The 15517-nt window shown below is 31.0% G+C and overlaps 1 protein-coding gene across 1 annotated transcript; it reads right to left on the bottom strand.

Annotated features, from left to right (window-relative positions):
• Nucleotides 1-341: 341 nt before the first annotated feature.
• LOC114730874 (TMV resistance protein N-like) lies at nt 342-12429 on the bottom strand. The gene is made up of 3 exons (XM_028917977.1): nt 12107-12429; nt 6734-7252; nt 342-1488 (listed from the first exon to the last, which is right to left on the bottom strand). Exons 1-3 carry the CDS (start codon nt 12427-12429, stop codon nt 342-344), a joined length of 1989 nt encoding a protein of 662 aa, XP_028773810.1.
• Between the last annotated feature and the right edge of the window lie 3088 nt (nt 12430-15517).

Genomic DNA, 15517 nt, shown 5'->3' with positions numbered 1-15517 from the left:
TCCATAGTTCTTTTAACTTGCTATGTCGCATTTTTAGCACCACAAGTTGATTGAGTTGAGGTTGACTTGGCAAATAAAATAATGGATACCCCTCCCATTCTATGATTTTCAACTCTTTGGAAAGAGACTTGAGTCCAAGCGGAAGATTCAGTTGGCAATGTGAAACACATGAGGGACTTGAAATGATAAGTAACTTGAGATTAATCAGTTTTGAGAAGGCTTCAGGATCCCAAAATGCATCACATGACTTTTCTAATGTTAGCATTATTCCCCGGGTTGCTTCTGTTCCCTATAAAACAACAAGTCAAGGTAAAAATGTATAAAAGCCATGCAATAAATTATTATAAGAGTGCACAAACACAAGAACTTTGGAACGTCACCTTAGTTCCTCCTAATACATGATTGGCATCATCCAAGGACAATATCCTAGAAAGCTTGCAGGCATCACCAAATGATTCTTGATAGACAACATGTTTAGCCATATTTTGCAGAATTTCATGCACCTGCAAATGCCCTTCATAATTAATTACTAGTGATTTGTCAATAAGAACCCTTATTCCAATTTTTGGGTGAAGATCCTTATCCAATGTTTCTAAAATTTGTATGATATGATCTTCGTCCATCCCATTGAAAAAACAAGCAATATCTAAGAATATAGTCTTCTCATTAAGCTCTAATCCGTGAAGACTCACTTCAAGTATCTTGCAAATGTCCTCTGGAAGACATTTCTCGAACTTAGCTAGTGCATCTTCCCATTCCTCTATCGTTCTTTTGCAAAGAAATGAACCTAACACTTCGAGTGCTAAAGGAAGGCCTCCAGTATATTCAATGACGGTTCTAGCAAGGTTCAAATAATCTTCATTAGGTTGCCCTTCTTTAAAAGCATTTTGAATGAAAAGTTTAAGGGACTTGCTATCACTCAAGAATTCAATGTGATATATGGCACTATCAGATACACCATATGATGATAGCAAATGCTTATCCCTTGTTGTTATCACTATTATGCTCCCTTTGCTGAACCATCCTTGCCTTGGAGCCAACTTCTCAAGTTGGCTAACATGACTCACATCATCAAGGACAAGTAGAATTTCTCTGTCGGTTAACTTCCTTTTTATTAACTCCATTGCTTCATAAAAATCAGCCACTTCTATACTCCTTTTGTACAAAGATAAAAGAAGTTTTCTTTGCAACGAAATCAAACCATCTTTTTCACATGCCTCTCTAATATTATCAAGGAAGCAGTGAAAGTTTTTGCTCTTTCGCTTTCGCTCTCGCTCATAAAAGGCTCTAGCAAGAGTTGTTTTGCCTACGCCTCCTGCACCCCATATTCCTATAAATCCAACTTCTTCTGATTCCCTTGCTATGATTGAATTCAGTTCATCTAATTTTGGTTCAATTCCAATTAACTTGCCAAGATCAGATGCTGATTTATCAAGTAACTTTGACCCGATTTCATCAGCAATGCTTTCAATGAATTCTGTTTCATACCTGCATATGAAAATAAAATTATAAAGTGTAAATTTTTTTGCACAAACAATCCCAAAAAAAAACTAGGTAATGTAAGATGTGAAGAAAACATGACCACAAATTTAGCAGTTTTAAGTTTACCATGAAACTTAGTTTAAATTAGTTAGGAACAGGCGATAATTTCATTTATAGAAGAGTTGTACATTGCCTCTAGTATTTACAGACACAGACGATTATGTTTATTTGTCCACACATTAATAACTCCTAGGTATTCAAATCATTTAATTAACACATCATAGTTTGAGTTCCTCTTTTCTGGTAACCCGTTTTATTTATATTTGAGTATTTTTTTCCTTAATTTTATTAAGCAACTTTTCACAGAACAATTGTCAGATTAAAAGTTCAAATTTAACGCCAATAACGTTTTCGACAGTCAAAAACATAATAATTATTGTGTTGTAATTTTACTATATATTGTATGTATGTGTTTATATATATATATATATATTCAAGAAAATGACCATTTCAGAATTCCATCATTAATTGAGTTTAATTGCAAAACCTAAATCATTTACAACCAATAAAGTACTACAGTTGTACTAGAAATCTATTTCACCAAGAAGTATAAACACAGGTCTACAATTAAATAAAGGCCGAAATATAAATAACTCCTCCTAATTTTAATTCTCTTACATACAACATGTCTTACCTTTGCAAGTTTAAAAATCACGCCCTCAACTTTCATTGTCTGACATTTAACCCTTTACCATTAAAAAGACGGTTAAATCTCATAGAATAGATGTGCATATAATTTTATTATTTTACTAATTTGTCCTAATTTTAAACTCATAATTACACTAAAGAGCATTTTTGTAGTTCTACTAATAATTATTCCTAATTCTACTCTTGCCTAATCATTTTGCTCTTTCGGGCATTCCCACCTTGTCTTGGTTTAGCTGGCTAACAAGGTTCTGAAATTCTAGGACATGAAAGAAAACTCAATTGAGAATTGATTAATCCTACACATTGCCTTATTCGCTCTCCTTCGCGGGTTTGTTTGGTTGGAAGGGAGGGGAGGGAAGCCAAAATGTCCCGTCCCCCTCCTCTCCCCTTCCATTTTAGCTCCCTTTCAAATTGGGGGTTTTTAGAGGAGTTAAATTTTTGGATTATTATATCGTTATAGTTTTTTTAATATTCTACTACTACTCATAAAATATATTTGTATAATATTTATTTCAAATAAAAAATATATTATCCTAAGTAAAAAATAAAAAATATAAATTATTATAAATAAAAATATATTATTACAAAAATTAATTAAAAATAAAAAATTATTTAAATAAGAAATTATAAAATTATAAAATTAATTTTTTTATAAATATATTATTTATTAAATATATTTTAAAACTGAAAAAAGGATAGCCTAAAGAGAATAAAATTTCATTTTTCTTAGAGCATATAAAATTTGTTAATTTGATTATTTCAAATATATTATTATATTAATTAGAATAAAAAATTACTGTACCAATTTTTAATGCATATATTAACATGATAAGACTGAGTTTTCATTAAATTATATAATTTAAAGTAAAATGTAAATTAATTTGTATAATATTAATATATCAATAAAAAATATAAACTAATATGTAAGGGTAAAATGGTAAATTGATTATTACTATCCCTCCTATCTCCTCTCCTCTTTGAACCAAACAAGGGATTAATTAAATATCCTTTCCTCTCTTCTTTTTTAATCAAATCAAACAAGGTGAGGATAAAACCTCCCCTCTCTTTCCCTATCCCACCATCCCCTCAAACCAAATAGGCCTTAAGCGAGCAAACTGATTTTGAAGACTCTAAAGGTCTGTTTGGCTCAATAAAAAGAAGATAAGGGAGGGATTTTAATGGAATGAAGAGGAGGGAAGGAAAGTGGAAGGATTTTAATATGAGCTTGTTTGGATTTATAAAAAAAAGAGGGGAGGGGAAGAGTTTTAATATCACCTTGTTTGGTTTATGATGGGAGGGGAGGGAAAAATATTTTAACATGGACAATTTTGACCTTATTTCATTTAAGATATGGGCATAATAGTTACAACATGACAAAATATGGATATAATAGTCACAACATGATAAAATATTACCTTTTTCCTCCAAATCCTCCCAATTTTGGAGGAGAGGTTGAAAAGGGGAGAGGAGAAAATTTTTTTAAAAATTTTGCCTCCCCTCCTAAAATTTGTGTATTGATGAATAAAGAAAAATGATTAAAATCCTTCTCCTTCCCTTCCTTTTCTCCCAAATCCCTCGTATCAAACACACACTAATTAAAAATTAATCTCAAGTGCCAAAATGCAGCTTCTGGGATATGGAGTATTTGCATTCTGGGAAGCCAATGACACTAGGTGATGCATTTCTCATGTAAAATTAAAGAATCTAGATTGATATTAACAGACTCTAAACAAGCAAGCTTGAATGATGGATTTTTTTATATATATACAAAATGACAAAAAGATGAATAAAGACGTTGCAAAATGAGAGGACTTGCTAGCTAGGGTAGGCTAAAAGAACCACACGATTGGGTGAGATTGGGACTAGAGTTATTTTTGGCAGAATTCCATAATATTTCTTGATGTAATTATGAGTTTTAAATTTAAATAAATTAGTAAAAATTGCATGTCATCTACTAAATATTTTTAGGGGTTAAATATCAAACAATAAAAATTAAGGATACTTATTTATATTTTGGATTTAAATAAAAAGATAAAAACGTTAATCACCCTTCTGTTTTAGTCCCAAATGTCGACGGAAAAAAGAACACAACCGGAGAAATGAAAGAAAGATGAAGATAAAAAAGATGAAGAATTGAGAAGAAAAAAAAAACAAAGAGAAAAAACCATTCAGACCCTTGGCCTCGTCATCTTATTGAGCCGTTCTTCTTTCTGGGTAAACGCCGAGTCCCTCGCACATTTCTTCGACTTTCTAAAACGTAAAGCCAGGTTGCAAGAGCACGAGGTTTTCGATTTAGGGGTAAAAATATTTTTATAATGTATAAAATAAAAATATATAAAAAAAATTTATTTCGTTTTACTTAAAAAATAGTAGTTTTTTCAAAAACACCTTTTCGCTGGAACTTGGAATTTGGAACTGAAAGGGCTGTGCTAAGGAAGAGGAGTGTTTGTATCGCCGCCCTTCATTTCAAACGGATGGTCACAATTTATTGCCTTTTTATTGAAAGAAGTCGATTCAACAGTGATATGTCACATCCTTCTCTCACGCTTTTCTATATAAACTCATTTTTGCTTTCAAGGTCCCAAGTCATTTGGAAATTAAAAACTCATATTATTATTATGTAATATACTCTGTTGGCGCCCAGTGGAGAAGCAGGGGAAAGGTTTTTTTTTTGAGAGAAAAAGACAACAAAAAAAGAAGTAAAAAATTATTACATTTCGATTCAAGTACTTAGGAGATTAAAATTTCAAAAACAAAAAAGTGATACTTGATTTGATAGCATAGATATAGTTAAATGACAAAATGTCCTTATATCGAAACGTTATTAACAAATTATGAATTAGTAATAACAAGTATTAGATAACAAATAAGAAAAGATATACTGATAATAACAAGTTATTTATTAATAAGTTGTAAATTAATAATAATAAATATTGAATAACCAATAACAAAAAATATACTGATAATGACAAATTTAATTTTTTTTGTAAAAAATCTGATATAACAACATTTTAATCAGTTACTATATTTATAAAATATCAGATCATGCATCATTTTTTTTCCCTTGAGATTTTAAACTTTTAGATGCCTAAATTGAAATACTACAATTTCTAATTTCTGTTTTTGTTATTTTCCCAACTATATAATTGTTTATTTATTCTTTTAATTGTTAATGTATATTTTACTGCTAATATTAATTGTTTTTTATTTTTTAGATAGAGTTCAATTGGAAACACATTACATCTTTTATTTAAATATTATTTTTATCACTAAATCTTGGTATTTATGTAGATTTTAATCCAATTACGGAAGTTTCATGGGAAGCGTTTAAGTTTCAGGTTTGATTCGTTTCTTGTGAGCGTTAGGTTAGTGAGTGGAGAATTGTCTGAGCTTCAACAGGTTATATTTTAACATTAGTTTAGCAAAAGGTGACCAGAAAAAATGGTTTTCCCTACCACTTATATTTTCAAACTTTCTAAATTGTTATAAAATTTATTAATTATTAATTTTGATTATTTAACGAAATTGTATAATTTTATCTTTTTCATTACATGTATTGAAATATACTTATTTACGTTTTAAGAGATTATATAAATAAAATAAATTTGTAATTTAAAATTTTTAAACATATTTTTGTAATAAACATTTATAAATTTAAAAATATATTTGTTGGGCTGAATTTATAAACGCATTTAGTCAAATATATATTTATTAAAAAAATTACTCTAATTCATAATTTTTGTATATATATGTTAATTAAATTACTTCAGCTTTTATCCCATTATGATAAAAACATTAAAAAAATAATTATTTGTAAGAAAAAATTAATGGGAAAAAAAGAAAACACTTAAATTTTTCAAAATAATTTTAATCAAAACTAGAAATTCATTATAAAAGTTAAATTGGAAAATAAATATTATCTAAGTACAAATTTTAATTAAAAATATCTTTTAAAAATATTTTTAATAAAATTAAGAATTTAAACTTAAATATATGTTTTCAAAATAGATAAACTGATAAAAAGTCCATATAATTAAGATAAAATAAATTAAAATATTTTATTTTTAAGCAAATGATATTTATAATATTTTGGGGAAACCATATTGGAGGTACCTATACTTTTTTCAATTTTCAATTTGGTACCTATGTGTTTTTTGTTTTTAACTAAATCTTTATTTTTCTTCTATTAACATCATTAATCCTTATGTAGAGACTAAAAATATTAATAGAACAAAGTTATAAGAGCTAATGTTGCTAAAAAGATAAAATTAAATATTTAATTAAAGAGAAAAAACATATAGGTACCAAATTAAAAATTAAGAGAAAGTATAGGTACCTTCAATATGGTTTTCCCTAATATTTTTCAGTCAAATCTTCATGCAGGCACCCCTACCTATTTTAGGGACTCAGGCGCCCCACATAAGACAGACCTTATCTTCTTTAGCGGAATAGATCCCACAATCCCCTCAATAAGAGGGGATGTGCGTTGCCATGGAAAAAAAAAGAAAAAAAAAAGATAATTAATGAGAGAAATGGAAGTTACCGGTTTTTTGAGTCCCAACCAGATAAAGTAGCAACTTCTTGTAAAGCATCCCTCCATTCCTGCGTTTTGTCTTTGACAAATCTTTCTTCATGCCTTATGAAGGCTTCTGCAAAACTTCCGTTTTGTTTCCTAACATCAGAAGGATCTACACCGTAAAATATCGGAAATACTTGAAGACTTGTCTCTTCCTTTAACTGTAGGATCTTTTGAAGCTCATCCAAACACCAAGTTGAAGAAGCATAATTTGGAGAGAGCACAATAATTGCAGAACGAGATTCTTCAATTGCTTCTACTAAACTTGGATTAATAGATTCTCCCCTTTCAAGTCCTTCCTCATCTCGAAAAGTTCTTAATCCTTCGTTTTTTAAAGCAGCATACAAATGATCAGTAAAATTTTTCCGGGTATCTTCCCCTCGAAAGCTCAAAAACACATCATACTTCCATCTCTTAGTTGAACCAGAAGATCTTGAAGAACAGCCAACTCCATCAGCATCAGGCGCCATCACAAGGATTTGGAATCTGAACCCAAGTATAAAAGTAAAAACACAAGAAACTGAAAGAATAATACATATATAAAGGCAAAAAGAAAGAAAGAAAGAAAGAAAGAAAGAAAGAAAGAAAGAATAATACATATATAATAGGAGCTTCAACAAAGAGTGCAGCAATCAGTCCAATGCGAAGCCTTGGGATAGGCATTGGGCATATTAAAACAAGATATAATAGAAACATCAACAGACAAGGTTCTTCTCACCGCAAGAGTCATCTACTCTTCACGAATAATTTGAAAGCAACATTTCACAGATCTAAACAAATCATTTCGGTGATCATAATTGAAGAAAGGAGAAGGGGAGAAAGTAGAAACCTGAAAGAGGAAATAATATCAAAAGATTTGTTCGACTCCCACCGGCCTGATATAAGATGAGGCCCAGCAGCCTGGTATAATTTTATAGAATGAAAAATGGAGAAACAGTGAGAAGGAAAGTGATGGTAATGAGCTCATATCTTTGTCCTCTCTTCAGTCTTTGGGAGCTCAAATTTGAAAGCGTGTTACGTACGAAAATACAGTGTTCCATTTTGCTGAAGGACAGAACCATGGGTCCCTATGTCAGTGCTTTATTAGGTTTTCCTTTTTACTTTTTTGTCACAAGACTTAATAGGAGCAAGAGAAAACCAGAGCATTCCTCTTTTAATTTTCAACACAAACATGATTATTGTAAAAAGACTAGTATAATTTTCAACACAAACATGATTATTGTAAAAAATCATCATTTATGATTAATGATTATATGATTATAGAAATAAAAATATACCTTTTAAAATTAAAAGACCAAACTAAAACTTTATATAAAGTTAAAGAATCAAATGTATATTTTATCACTAATTAATTAATGTCTTTATTTATTTGTTTACTTATTTATATTGGTAAATCATATATATCTCTAGCTTGCCGCTCATGCCACTTAATATTATCAAACATATGCAAAATAATGGCGAGGAATGTCAAGCATAAAAATGTTTACAAATGAGGGAGGATAACTGTTTATATGAATATGAAGACTAATTCGTGATACTTTGCCCATTTAAATCAGATTTATTTGTTCAGCTAGTTCTCTGAAGTATGAGAAGATCAATGCCTAATTTGGGCAAAGTATTAAAGGGTACTTTCACTAATCCTATACAAGAGAATTTTCATTATGAAATCCATCAAATTGCGTCCTAACATGCGAAATCATTTTCTCTGATTAAGCGCGTGGCTATACCCGGCATCCGGAATATTGTAGAAGCACTTTAAAAAAGTGCTTTTACATAAGTCAAAATTTTTCTCACATATTTATCTTAAATATTATAAAATTATTTTTGAAAAGCTAAACCAAACACCTCTGATCTTCAGCCTGTTACAAATTTTATAGAAAGAAAAATGGAGAAACAATGAGAAGTAAAAATGGTGGGTGTGAGCTCAAGTCTTCTCTTTTCTTCAGTCTTTGCGCGTTCAAATTTCAAACCGTGTGACGGACGGAACTACTGTTTTCCATTTTAATTTGCTGAAGGACAGAACCATGTGACCCTACCTCAGTGCTTTGTTAGATTCGATTTTACCTTTTGTAGGTACGTATATGTGAGAAAACGACCAAAAAGACTTTGCAAAGACTTGCTTTTATTTTATTATCGTGTTCTAGGCTGCACGACTGACGAGCCCCCTACTATATGTTGCTTCGTTTTGGAATCCAAGGGAAGAAGGCGAAGACCAGAGCATTCCTCTCTTAATTTCCAATTTATTCCTCGGATTCACATTTAAAGAAAGAGCAACAAAGTGCAAGCTTAAAAAAAAAAAAAAAATTCAATCCCAGCAAATTAGCTAGTGAGGCGGGAGAACTAACCTATACCAGACTCGTAACAATGCACCCTCTTCAAGCGTCTAATTTCTAATTACTAGTTTTACTAGATAGGAAAACCTATTAAACTTATAAACTGTTTTTAATATAAAAGTTAGTTGGGGATTCAATTTGATTCTAAATATAAGATTTTAATATACTTTTTCTCCTATATTTATCTATTTTGCCCCTATTAAAGATATTTAAAAAAAACACCTATTTACCACAAATAATTAACTAAACTCATTTTCTTGATATTTGTAAATTAGTTTTCAGCATTTAAGTGATGCATTCTCTAAGTGTTAATATTGTCAACAAATTGTTAATAAACTGAAAGCCTAAGCAGAAAGAAAGAATGATATATGAGGATATAATGGTCCCCAAGGACATATTAATTGAGCTTAGAAACTCCATTGTAGATTTTGCATTTCTTAAATATGAGTTTAGACTGATAATTTTCCCAACTGTGTTGGTCCTGCTACGAATTTCGTGTTCTCATCAAAGCTTTAGAAGAATTGGATAAGTCATACTGGAGCTCATAAAAGCTATTTTCCAGAATTTAAAACAGGATTTTATTGATACTAAACCCTAGGAGGTGAATTTTATTTTTATGTTTACTATGTTATCCTGCACACTAACAATGACTTAGACTGAGAGTTCACATTACATTTGAGACATGTCCTTTTATGGGCTTGGTTCATGGAGACTTGTGAAAAGTAGGATCCAAGTCAGGGACTTTTGAAGGAGCTTACTGGGGACACACGTACGCAGGTATTCCTAACTTGACCTCAGTACTTTTCCTCAAAAAAGTTGAAGGGCAGTTCCAAACTTTTGTTCTGTTTTTTCTGTTGTTTTGTTTTGCTCGTGTACGCAAAAATGATTTCGGCCCAATTTCTACAGAAAAGAGATTGAAATACATCCTCTCGTAACCCTTTGTTTGGTTGGGGTTTTTTAGAGTAAAGAATTCTTTTCACAATGATTTTAGATATATTAAGCCATAATGAGAAGCTTTTAAGCACCACTTTTGTTTTGTTCTCCCCCCCCCCCCCATTTTTGGATACACGAGGAAAACAAAACAACATTAAAAACAGAACAAAAGTGAAAAGCCTAAACTATGATTTCATAGAAATACGCAAGATTTTTACATACTAATTGGCTATATCTCCCTCGTTCTCATTGATACTACTTCCATCCTGCAAGGAGATGTTTTTTGAAGATTGCTCTTGTATCTAACTCTTGCTTCTTGAATGCTTCTAAGACGAGATTTCACCTAACTTGTGTACACAACCTATAAATGAAGTCAAAGAAAGATCAACCTTTTAGCCGGGTAAATATTATGCAGAAATTAGTCATCTATATAGTATCAACTTGTCTATAGAGTTATGTATAGCAGTTATGCATACATATTTTGTATCCTAAATTATTTTACACTTAAATAAGCTTAATAATTAGAAATTTATTATAAACATGTGCAAAATAATAAGAGTTTTGGAAGTCTGCTTCTTGATTTGATTTTGTAAAATGATTTCGCGTACACTTGAGAGATTTAAGCATTGAAGGAACATAAAATGACTGACCAAGGCAAAAAATAGTATCAAGGAGCAGCAGTATCATCTAGATTATCTTCATCATATAGCACAATGTAAACAATCAGAAATACGCCTTAGCATCAAGTTTGAAATAGATGCCTGAGGCAATGCCAAAAGTTTGACATAAATGAAATTCTCCCAAAAGCAAAAAGCCTAAACTAACTGAAGCGTTCATAGAGAAACATGCAAGACCTCCTTCTACTAATTAGCTATATCTGCATGGGCCTCATTGAAATTACATCCGTCCTTCAGTAAGGAGATGGTTTTTGAAGAATTGCTTTTGTATCTAGCTCTTTCTTCTTGAATTCCTCTAAGGTGAGATTTACCCAACTTGTATACACAAAACCTATAATGAAGTCAAAGAAAGATCAATTTTTCGGCCAGGTAAATATCATGCAGTTAAGCATGTATATATCGTCTATCCTAAGTTCCTTTATATTTCAATAAGTCTAGTAAGGACAAATCTAATCGAAACGGGAGAGATTTTGGAAGGGTTTTGGAAGTCTGCTTGCTTTGATTTTGTAAAATGATTTCGTTAAGGATCGAAAATTTTTACCTAGAGCTGACAGCAAAAACAAACTTTTTACAATGATGAAAAAAAAACGGCTTTCTATAACGATTTTATTGCTAGTATAGATACACCTCGATTTAAAAAATCTAAAACATACCTTGGCCCCAATTCTGAAATAGACGATCAAGGGGATGCCAGAAGTTACACCCACTACCAATAGCTACAGCCTCCTAAATCAATATTAGATTCATCTCTTGATTTTTGCCGTCTTTCAACTTTTCTGCACAAAACGTGCCACATACTTGCTTATTTTAAACAGTACTGAATTATAATATATAGTGTAAAATGATATTTCAAGTTGGTTCACTCACATCAAAACAAGAACATTGAATATGTATAATATATAGTTGGCCTATGGCAATTGGATCCTATATATATATATATTATTATTATTATTATTATTTCCTCCTAGACCCTTTCCTATGTATGGTCCTTAACACGTACAAATGACTAGGTAAAATTTTCTTCAGCTTATGACTTGTGCCACAAATCAAAGGGAATAAAAAATTAAGGGAATACATAAGATATGGTTTGACCTTTGATAGACTGTTGAAACTAAATTATGTCCTACAAGTAAAAGGCAACAAAATAAAAACAAATTTCCAAGATATGAAAACAAACCCAGCCAATACTCTGAATTGAGCAACTGCTATGGAAATGAAATAATTAACGAAATATAATATTTAGATGAATTGAAAGACTTCAGCTCAAAAAAAATAAAAAGATGAATTGAAAGACTATATTGAATTAACATATCAATGAAAAATTCAAATATCCATCAAGCATGCATTAATATAAAATATAAAGTTTAATCTAAAACCAGAAGGGTTGGTCCACGTACCTTGGAAGTATAGACTCATCTTCTTCAGCAACGAACTGGTCATGAGATCTCGAGCATTGAATATAACCTCCATCTTTCCCGTCTTCAGTGAGTGTAACATCAGTGGCCTGCAATATTTCCATCATTGTCTCAGGGCCCAGTATTTCCAGACCCATTGCTCCATTAAGTGCTCTTTTAGCTAGTAAATCAGCAATGCCATTGCCGTCTCTGTGAAAGACCTGCATATCCACTGACCAATCCCACTCTAACATCCCTTTGATTTCCATGATCACAGCAATATCCCTGTGCGTCTCAGGAAACAAAGGGAAGTTTTGCAGAAGCATTCATGAAGCATGAAGAAAGATTTGCAAAGATGGAGGGATGCTTTGGAAGATGTAGGTGGTTTTTGCCTTTGAGAATGCGAAGAAACTTTAAAGTATTACAAAACTCTCAAATATTTTACAAAAGACTGTTTGCCATCTCTAAAAAGTGAAAGCAAAGTAGTACTCTTTAACAGAGTTGTACTGGATCTTAAAGCTCATTGTGGTTTACTATCACGAAAAAGGCCCAATAACCATATGGATCAGAAAAGCCATTTGGAGACTAATACAAAGGATGAGAAAATGGCCAACAAACATCCTATTTGGGCTTTGGAGTAATTTGAAATATTTAGAACGTGCGAGTGGATTATACTACATCCACCTCTTATTATAAGATTCAAATTTTTGCATTAATTCATTTCTTGTTACAAAATAACCTTTTAAATATTAAATACATTTTTATCATTTTTCCCTTCATTAATATATTCTCTCATTATTTTTTCCCCAAAACATTCTCTCTCTCTCTAACTCTCACCTAGCCACTTTTACGCAAGGATATATTTGAAATAAAAATTATATTTCCTACTTTTGACTAATTTTAATAGTTTTATTAAGTCATGCAATTCGATTGCTTGAACCTTATAATAAATTATGGATAGAGTACTTTTTAGAAAAAAATTAATTTAAAAGTGCTTATAATTTATCTATTTTTTTAGTGCGGTCCTTACACTTTAAAGGCTTATATATCACCCTTTGCATCGTTAGTTCTTACAGTCAACCTCCCGCAGCTTACTGAAGAGTTAATAATCAACTCGATAAAGAATATGCCAAATAAGAAATTATTTGCTGCTGCCATATTATTCTTCACCTCTTTTTTTTGTTTTTTTTTGGCCCCCCAGGGGGGGGGGGAGAACAGAGGCAATGAAAGTAACCATCTACGTACGTTTGCTTGTTTCCATTATACAAAGCCATTATTCAGCCCAAAAATCTCCTCCAACATGGTGTCGCCCAACTCTGCTGAATTCTAAAGGACTGGTGGAGGGAGAGAGGTTGGGGAATTGAAGAGTGTGTTGCTAAACTGCTCACTGAAGGAATTCAAAATCATATTAAAACTACAAGTATTGTTGGATTAGTTTTCCCAATGAAACTTATTGATGCTTCATATTAAAGTACAAAATAAGTCTAATATATTTTCTACCGTAAGTTGTTTTATACTTAAAAATAAGCCTAATAATAATCACAAACCTAATAGAAACGTGCAAAATAATGAGTTTTGGATGCCTGCTTTTGCTTTGGTTTTGTAAAATAATTAGTAAACTTGAGAGATTTAAGCACCCATATTGAAGGAACATAAGATTTGTTGATGGATTATTTCCTTTGATGCACGATACTGCCTTGCAATCATATCATGGATTCATGATTGGGCCAGGGCAAAATATAGTAACAAGAAGCAGGAAGTATCATTAAGATAAGGGAAAATTACGTACAGGTCCCATATAAGGCAATTTATTACTCTGAGATCCCACGAAATGTCAAAATCACTGACAGGTCCTACGGGACCTCAGAGTAATATTTTCGATTTGTAAAATGACATTACTGCCCCTCATATTCCAGATTCACATTTGCTCTGTTATTGCGATTTACAACCTTAGCAGCGACTATTAACAACCCAATGAGAGGGCGCTAACAACCCTAGCAGTATTCGTTAACAACTTACTTTATAGAATCATATAACCTCCACATAAGAGTAAATTATAACCAAATAGTATAATACAACAACTTTAACACTAAAATGGGAAGCTTTTTGATATCATTAAGAATTTTAACTAAATCCAATAGGATTATAGTAATATTTTAATGTGAAGATTCATTTACAACCTCAACAGTGACTATTAACAACCAAATTAGAGGGCATTAACAACCTAAGCAGTATCCGTTAACAACTTACTTTATAAAATTATATAACCTCCACATAAGAGTAAATTATAACCAAATAGTATAATACAATAACTTTAACACTAAAATGGGAAGCTTTTTGATATCATTAAGAATTTTAACTAAATCCAATAGGATTATAGTAATATTTTAATGTGAAGATCCATTTACAACCTCAACAGCGACTATTAACAACCAAATTAGAGGGCATTAACAACCTAAGCAGTATCTGTTAACAACTTACTTTATAGAATCATATAACCTCCATATAAGCGTAAATTATAACCAAATAGTATAATACAACAACTTTAACACTAAAATGGGAAGCTTTTTGATATCATTAAGAATTTTAACTAAACCCAATAGGATTATAGCAACATTTTAATGCGAAGATCCATTTACAACCTCAATGGTAAGTATTAATAACCCAAAGAGAGCTGTTGACAATCTAGGCAGTATCTGTTAACAACTAACTTTATAGGATAATATAACCTCTAACAACTAATAAAATTAACTTTAAGACTATTTAGTTATAATTTAGTTAGTTATAGTTAGAAGTTATATTATCCGATAAGGTTAGTTGTTAACAGACACTGCTAAGGTTGTTAACAGTTCTCCTTAGGTTATTAATACTTACTGTTGAGGTTGTAAATGGATTTTCACATTAAAATGTTGCTATAATCCTATTGGGTTTAGTTAAAATTCTTAATGATATCAAAAAGCTTCCCATTTTAGTGTTAAAGTTGTTGTATTATAATATTTGGTTATAATTTACTCTTATGCGGAGGTTATATAATTCTATAAAGTAAGTTATTAACGAATACTGCTTAGGTTGTTAATGCCCTCTCATTCGGTTGTTAATAGTCGCTATTGAGGTTGTAAATTGATTTTCGCATTAAAATATTACTATAATCCTATTAGATTTAGTTAAAATTCTTAATGATATCAAAAAGCTTCCCATTTTAGTGTTAAAGTTATTGTATTATACTATTTGGTTATAATTTAATCTTATGCGGAGGTTATATAATTCTATAAAGTAAGTTGTTAACGGATACTGCTTAGGTTGTTAATGCCCTCTCATTCGGTTGTTAATAGTCGCTGTTGAGATTGTAAATGGATCTTCGCATTAAAATATTACTATAATCCTATTGGATTTAGTTAAAATTCTTAATGATAT

Source organism: Neltuma alba, unplaced genomic scaffold, assembly GCF_004799145.2.
Source record: "Neltuma alba isolate B1F8T4 unplaced genomic scaffold, ASM479914v2 tig00012772_pilon, whole genome shotgun sequence".
Classification (NCBI taxonomy): domain Eukaryota; kingdom Viridiplantae; phylum Streptophyta; class Magnoliopsida; order Fabales; family Fabaceae; genus Neltuma; species Neltuma alba.
This window is presented reverse-complemented; position numbering and strand designations above follow the sequence as displayed.

Excerpts from the sequence above, each read along its gene's own strand:
- LOC114730874 (XM_028917977.1), bottom strand. The coding sequence starts at position 12,429 with ATGCTTCTGCAAAACTTCCCTTTGTTTCCTGAGACGCACAGGGATATT. Across the intron at positions 7,253-12,106 it reads GATGAGTCTATACTTCCAAG|ATTCCAAATCCTTGTGATGG; the intron begins GTACGTGGACCA and ends ACTTGGGTTCAG. Across the intron at positions 1,489-6,733 it reads GGTTGGGACTCAAAAAACCG|GTATGAAACAGAATTCATTG; the intron begins GTAACTTCCATT and ends TTTCATATGCAG.